At 37.0% G+C, this 7,282-nt stretch overlaps 2 protein-coding genes and 1 non-coding gene across 4 annotated transcripts in view; 1 reads left to right on the top strand and 2 right to left on the bottom strand.

Moving 5' to 3' along the window:
• LOC112518857 overlaps window positions 1-2,852 on the top strand; it is a 5,467-nt gene extending 2,615 nt beyond the window's left edge. For both annotated transcript variants that reach the window (XM_025126632.1, XM_025126633.1), the window contains exons 5-12: window positions 182-277; window positions 379-458; window positions 680-755; window positions 864-1,074; window positions 1,231-1,427; window positions 1,555-1,654; window positions 1,856-1,945; window positions 2,030-2,852. In XM_025126632.1, coding sequence (XP_024982400.1) covers window positions 182-277; window positions 379-458; window positions 680-755; window positions 864-1,074; window positions 1,231-1,427; window positions 1,555-1,654; window positions 1,856-1,945; window positions 2,030-2,751 — 1,572 coding nt within the window. In that variant the 3' untranslated portion in view covers window positions 2,752-2,852. The remainder of the gene's footprint in view (window positions 1-181; window positions 278-378; window positions 459-679; window positions 756-863; window positions 1,075-1,230; window positions 1,428-1,554; window positions 1,655-1,855; window positions 1,946-2,029) is intronic.
• An 830-nt stretch (window positions 2,853-3,682) lies between these two features.
• TRNAM-CAU lies at window positions 3,683-3,754 on the bottom strand. Its single transcript has one exon. It is a non-coding gene; the product is annotated as a tRNA-Met (tRNA).
• Window positions 3,755-5,186: 1,432 nt separating this feature from the next.
• Window positions 5,187-6,487, bottom strand: LOC112519478 (DNA damage-repair/toleration protein DRT100-like). Its single transcript, XM_025127624.1, has one exon. It carries the CDS (start codon window positions 6,402-6,404, stop codon window positions 5,307-5,309), a length of 1,098 nt encoding a protein of 365 aa, XP_024983392.1. The 5' UTR covers window positions 6,405-6,487; the 3' UTR covers window positions 5,187-5,306.
• Between the last annotated feature and the right edge of the window lie 795 nt (window positions 6,488-7,282).

Below are 7,282 nucleotides of genomic sequence, written 5' to 3'. Positions count from 1 at the left end.
TATATATACATATATATATATATATAAATATACATATATATATATAAATATACATATATATATATATATATATATATATATTTGTTGAAGAACTCCTTTGAAACAAGATTTTTATTGAATAAAATGAGTATATTATCTGCCCGTTCTTCAGTTGTAACTTCTGCTAAAAATCTACTTGTAGGCCGATGAATTATCTGGTTTTCATGCCAATACGCATATTCCAATTGTTGTTGGATCGCAAATGCGGTATGAAATTACTGGTGATCCTCTCTACAAGGTATTTTTGCTTTAGGTCGTGCCGTAACTACGATATTCTTTTCACGTCCCGTACAAATTTCTTACAAATCCGTGTCGGCTTTTGCATTAATTGCAATTCAGGAAATCGGGATGTCTTTCATGGATATTGTGAACTCTTCTCACATGTATGCTTCAGGAGGGACATCGGTTGGCGAGTTTTGGTATGGAGTGTAAATGATTAGTAATTACTCAATCTCGTATGAAATTATTGTACTATGCGAAAGAAAGTGTTTATACAACATGCACATTGGTCTTTCTCGGAAACAACTGTTCTACTCTGTTGGGGTAGACAACAAGTATGTATAAATCCTCCGACCCCACCTCTAGGTGGGATATACTGGGCTCGTTTAGTTTTGTTTAAATGGGTGGTTGGTCTTTTCAGGTCGGATCCAAAAAGACTCGCCACCACCTTGCAAACGGAGAATGAAGAATCATGTACCACCTATAACATGTTAAAGGTGTGTCGATAATATGAAAAGTTCATCTAATGTTGTCATCTTCACATCTCGTTTATCAATAAATATAAATTATTTATCGCGATCATATGTGTGTGTGTGTGTGTTTAGGTCTCACGTAATTTGTTTAGATGGACCAAAGAAATGGCTTATGCGGATTATTACGAACGAGCATTGACTAATGGTGTCCTGAGCATTCAAAGAGGGAAAGAACCTGGAATTATGATATATATGCTTCCAATGGGACCTGGAGAATCAAAAGCTACGGGATACCATAAATGGGGAACAAAGTTTGATTCTTTCTGGTGCTGTTATGGAACCGGTTCGGCCATTTGATTTCTTACCTTTTCTCGTTATAGATTCTTGAAACCTTGTCTCGTGGGTCTCTCATTTACGTGAAATCTTGTTCTGTTTTTAAGTTTTGATCTTGAGCAAAAGACCAACATCTGACAGTTATACCCTTTTCCGTTTATGTTAGGAATTGAATCATTCTCGAAATTAGGCGATTCGATATACTTTGAAGAAGCAGGAAAAAATCCCGGGGTTTACATCATTCAGTACATATCTAGTTCGCTTAACTGGAAATCTGGGCAGATTCTTCTTGAACAGAAAGTAATTCCCGTTGCATCGTGGGACCCTCGCCTTCGAGTCACGATCACGATCGCCTCAAAGAAGGTATCACGTCTGTTTGAATCCGTTATAGCTAGATGTTAACAAGTGTGGTGATCGATGTGTGCCAAATTGTCGATTCTTCATTTTTGGTTGCTTGTTTATATGGAAAACACGACTCCCGTTATTGCAGGAAGGGTCATCGTCTACGTTGAATTTTAGAATACCATTTTGGACAACATCAAATGCAAAAGCAACACTTAATGGTCAGGGTATTCCTATAACATCTGCAGGTATGAATCTTTGAATCAAGATTAAATATTTAAAAGGAAAGTTCTTTCTTGAAGTTACAGAAACAACCACTCTACTATTTTTGGTAAAGATAAGGTCTGCATACATCTTACCCTTCCCAGGCCCCACCACAAGTGGGATATATTGGGTTCGTTTGGGTTGGTTCTTTAAGTCAAGAAGCTTCATATATTCTCTTGATGTAGGTAATTTCCTATCGGTCACAAAAAAATGGAGCTCGTCGGACATTATTATCCTTGAAATGCCGATAACTCTTAGAATGGAGGCCATTCAAGGTACCATTCTTGCCTCTTACGGGCTCTTGTCATTTTTGTATGTAGTTTTTGCTCATTAGTCTTTGGGAAATGTTATTTTTCCAGATGACCGATCCGATTACGCTTCTCTTCATGCAATCTTATATGGTCCCTATTTGCTCGTTGGCCTGACCACCGGTGATTGCGACCTAAAAGCAGAATCAGGTTCTCTTTCCAACTGGATCACTCCAATTCCATCGGATTACAATTCCCATCTAATTTCACTTTCTCAAGAAACCGGGAACTCAACCTTTGCTCTCTCGCACACAAACACGATCGTCACAATGGCAAAGTTCTCGAACCCTGGAACTAGCGATTCTGTTTTCTCGACATTTAGAATCATCTTAGCAGACTCCTCAACTTCAGCTGGTATATCGTCATATAAAGATGCTATCGGTAAGACCATCAAGCTAGAGCCGTACAACCTCCCCGGCATGTCGCTTGTAGCTCTGGGAAAAGAAATAAGGATTGGAATCAGTGATTCCCTCGATCCCAAGAATTCTTTATTCCGATTAGTGGATGGCAATGAAGGAACGGTTAGATTAGAGTCGGAAAGCCAGAAGGGTTGCTTTGTGTATAGTTCTGATGGATCGGTAAAACTGAGCTGTGATTCCGGTGGATCGGATTCCGGGTTCATGACATCAACCAGTTTCAAAGCGAACAATGGAATCAGCCAATACCATCCAATTAGCTTTGTGGCGAAAGGGTTGAACATGAATTTTGTTCTGCAGCCATTGTTTAGTTTGAGAGATGAACAGTATGCAGTTTATTTCAAACTTCATTCCTAAAGAGTGTACACTATGCATTTATTTATAGACAATGCTTGTGTTTTTATTATCACAATCGTTATATATTATTAAATAGTGTTTAATTTTTCGTTTTCATATTCATATATGATTCATTTGAGTAGGGTCTAATGGCAATGAAATTGACGATGGATTGGTGAGAAATCCGGATGAAATTGGTGTTCGAAATGGTAGGAAGAGATTTTCACCTTTGGATCAATCATGATTGAAAACTAAGGGGTTGTTAGGTTCGTTTTTCATTGAATGATGTATGGATAAAGTTGTCTGAATTGATAAATCTGTATGTATGATATTTGATAAGTTGTTGTTGAATAATAAGTCTGAATGGTGAAAACGACTATTTTACCCTTTGTTTTACATTGAACATACAATTCCACCAATTCAACCACTAAACACATCAATTGTTCCCTCTGTAACCAAAACAATCTATAGATCAAAAGCAAACCAAAAAAGAAATCATACTCAATACAAAACCCAAAATAGGAAACCAATCGATAAAATCAAAATTAAAAACTAAATTCGAACCCTAAATCAAAAAGTAAAACTTGAACCCTAAAGGGGAGTGAGGGTTTGAACAAGAAGGAAACTCGGGGAAAACGTTGGTCCGAAGGTTTGAACCAGAAGGGTTTGAACTAGAAGGAAACCCAGAAGATGAAGAACAGATGAGGGTGGAAACGAAGAAGGAAACCCAGAAGATGTAGTGGGAGCGATCTTCATGTTTCATTTCTGTAACGATGGAGAATAGATTTCATGTTACACAAACGCTTACCAAATCACATTACCTCATCGGACGAAGTAATAAAAACAAGGCAAATACAAGAGTCTTGAGGTAGTAAAATGCAGTCTATGCATAATTGAGGGAGAAAGTCCAAGCAGCAAAAAAGAGTGCAGTTTAATAAAACTTTTTTCTTTGTATCAAAGCCAGGTTTCGATCCTGGGACCTGTGGGTTATGGGCCCACCACGCTTCCGCTGCGCCACTTTGATTTGTTGGTATAAACTGGCAAATGGTTTTGAAAAACATGCTCTGTCTGTTATGAAAAAAGAACAACGCAGCTTAATTCAGAATCAACTGGACCTTTTCCTTTAATTATTTATCAAGAATATGACTGCCTTTTTTAATTGGAAATATTTACATTTATGGTGTATTTTGTTTGTTTTTAAGATAAATTATTTAATATGTTATCAGTTTTATTATTTAATGATTATAAATATTCATGAAATGCTCAAAATATATCTTAATAATATCAAATTAAACAATATTGTAACTCGTAATTCACTACAAAAATGCAATCGACCACATCCCGGTCTTTAGTCCATCTATAAAGCCATCAATGGCTTTAGTCCTTCAGCTATAGATTGTTACAATGGTGGTTTAAGTTAGTGGCCTAAACCCGAAACTATTCAAACAATTCACTTAAAAGCATTTGCTAACAAATGATACGTTCTTGCAAATTCAAACATGATTTCCACGCCAACAATGTCTTTTTCTATTTTTCTCTCAACAACTTTGCTACGTTTTTTTGCTTCGATTTAGAAGCCCGACAATGTGGGTCTCCAATCAGGTAAAGAAGATGATGACTTGAAAATAAATACTTCATACTATTTTAGTTTGTCCTAAAATAAGTGTTTATTTTTTAAAATAAATGGTCATTTTCTTATTTTACTCTTAATTATTAGACGTAGGAAATTTCTCTATCCATATAATTAAGGAAAAAATTGTTCATTTATTAATTAAAAGTATAACAATTATATATTTATAAAAATATGTGTCCTTTTCATAGCAGACATTTATTTTAGGACGGTGGAATATACGAGTATATGAATTGTATTTAGAACACATCTTTTTCTAGTTTAACCTCAAACAAATGAGTATAAAATAAAGGATATTTTTGTCATTTAGGTATAAATATACGGAATTTTATTGGGTCTTTTGATTGCTTTTTTTAGTTACCAATTGCACTTAAAACTAGTTTCGTGATGGAGGATCGTGTAAGAAAAAAAAAAGTTATGTTGAGAAACATAAAAAAAGATCAGAACCCTTGATCATTTTTAATCTCACCTCCTGCCTATGAATTGTGCTTGATACAATAATTGATCCAGTACATCTAATTACCGTTGATCTTCGATTAAGAGTGATTTAAAGTCTCAAAGATGAAGCTTCATTCTTATCGTTCTCATCATAACTTCCATTCTTTTGTTTGCTAACACAATTACTTATTTTTCATATGAAAAAATACATAAAACTAAAATACAGAGATTTTAGTTGTAGCGATTACAGAAAGCGGTGTACTAAATATACCATGAACATCTCACCATATAAATTCTCGAAATATAGTTTTTCTTTTTCCTTTTTTTTTTATGAAACTCCAGTGACCGGAAATTAGCACTTACTAACACACCATTACGAGTGAAATCACACGGTAAAAACCAACTGCTCAAACTTGCCGAACTGGAATCGGAAACTGAAACAGATTTCCGTTACTATGTTTATCCTTAGAACGGCGCCGACCGGCGACTAATTAACATATAACTATAATTAACAAGCTTGAAGAGGCTTTCCACACAGACAGTCATTGTAAGTAAACGACGATGCTTCAAGGTGTTCGAACCACGAACCGGCCGGAATCGCTCCACAAAGATGATTATGGCTCAGATCAAGATGTCCGACATATGATGCCGACGATATCGACTTTGGAATCGGACCTGTCAGTTTGTTATATGATAAATCCATCATCATGAAGTAAGATCTAGGCCCAAACACGTCCGGGATGCTGCCTTCGATAGCGTTTTTGCTAAGGTTCAGAATGCTAATGCCAGAATTTATCAATGTTGCCGGTAATTTACCGGAAATCATGTTTCCGTCTAGGTTCAACGTCGCCAGCACCGCCATTTTTCCAAGTGATTCAGGAATCGGTCCGGAGATCTGATTTAACGAGAGATCGAGATCGGACAGGCGATACATGTGAGGAACAGTGTTCGGAATCAGTCCGGAAATGCGGTTGCCGCTCAGCAGAAGACGACTTAGCATGCGAAGCCTACCAAAGTTTTGTGGTATAATTCCCGAGATCATGTTGTTTCGGAGATCCAAATGCATCAATGTAGATATATTTGCGAGCGACCTCGGGATCGTTCCAGTAATTTTGTTGTCTGCCAGGTTCAAAACCGTCAGGAGGCTAAGCTTGCCGATATCAAAAGGGATACCACCGGAGATTTGGTTTCCGACGAGATCTATGTGACGGAGGAAAGGCAGAGAGGTTATGCAGGGAGGTATAATACCAGAAATGCCCTTCCAATCGGCAAGAATGACATTGGATAGCCTCTCCAACTTGCATATAGCTGGAGAGATGGAACCGGTCATGTACCCCGTACGCTTAGCCTTCTGGAAAATCGGGTCTTCGGACTCTCCACGGAGGGCTATATCCGCAACCCGTTTCGTAGTCGGGTCACAAGTAATGCCGTACCAGTTACTACAACAATCGTTACCGGTCCACGAGTTGAAGATGCCCAAATAAGGCTCGTTTAAAGCAGCTTTGAAGGCCAGCAACGCTTCCATATCATGCGGCGCGCAAGCATTCACCGTCACACCGACGGCGAATACCAAAACAGCTGTAATCCACCACAAGAAGGTACCCATTTCACTCCCTAGCTAGCTCTTTCCTACTCAATTATATACTTGTTTTAGCTAGCTTTGATGTCTGAAATGACGTGTATGTATGTGCGGTGTTGGAAGTGAGAATAGCAAGTTTAGAGTGAGTGTGAAGAGTGAGGATGGGAAGGGTTGATATAGGGGTAATGGTGGAGACAGGAAATTACGGATATGACCCTCACGTGCGATGCGTAATTAAGGGTAAACAGGTCAACGTGGGTAGGATAAGACGAAGCTGAAGAAGGAAGGTGACAGCCAAAACACGTGGCAAGTGTTAAGCCTAGGTCGGTTACAGGAGCACAATTACATAGAGCTTAACTTGATACATACCATCCAATAAGACTAACTAGCTTAGAAGCCGTTGTATGTTGAAAGTTGTCGAATGATTTGGTATAAAATTAGTAAATAGTCAGAATGATTACGGGTAAGACTCTCATGATATATTGTAAAATGAAGTGTAATTATTTACAATGAAATTAGAAAGTTGAATAGTTAAGGGAGACTCATGATACAAAATAATTCAAAGGGTTTTAGAACCATTAAGAGATATACTTTTTTTTACCAAACAAGAATCACCTCTTACCAATTTAGATGTTGCATCTTAACAGAACTATTAAGAGATTAACTTATTAATCATTAGTAAAATTTAAAATTTATTAATATTTGTTTATACTCAATAATAATAAATATAATTAATATTAATGAGATGATAATTAGAAAAAGTGACAATAACCTAGCGCTTCAATAAGTTAGCTTATTTTTTCTCAAACAATACTTGAAATTATAGAGTATAAATAAAATGATATGTATCAGTTGCTGTGGAGTCACAATTCCATTAATGAAACAAGACGAAGGTATGTGTTATC

This window comes from Cynara cardunculus (genome assembly GCF_001531365.2).
Source record: "Cynara cardunculus var. scolymus isolate 2C chromosome LG 10, CcrdV1, whole genome shotgun sequence".
NCBI lineage: Eukaryota > Viridiplantae > Streptophyta > Magnoliopsida > Asterales > Asteraceae > Cynara > Cynara cardunculus.
Note: the sequence above shows the minus strand (reverse complement) of the source record. Positions and strands in the feature narration are given on the sequence as shown.

Bases quoted from the DNA above. Each gene is read 5' to 3' on its own strand.
- LOC112519478 (XM_025127624.1), bottom strand. From the start codon at position 6,404: ATGGGTACCTTCTTGTGGTGGATTACAGCTGTTTTGGTATTCGCCGTC.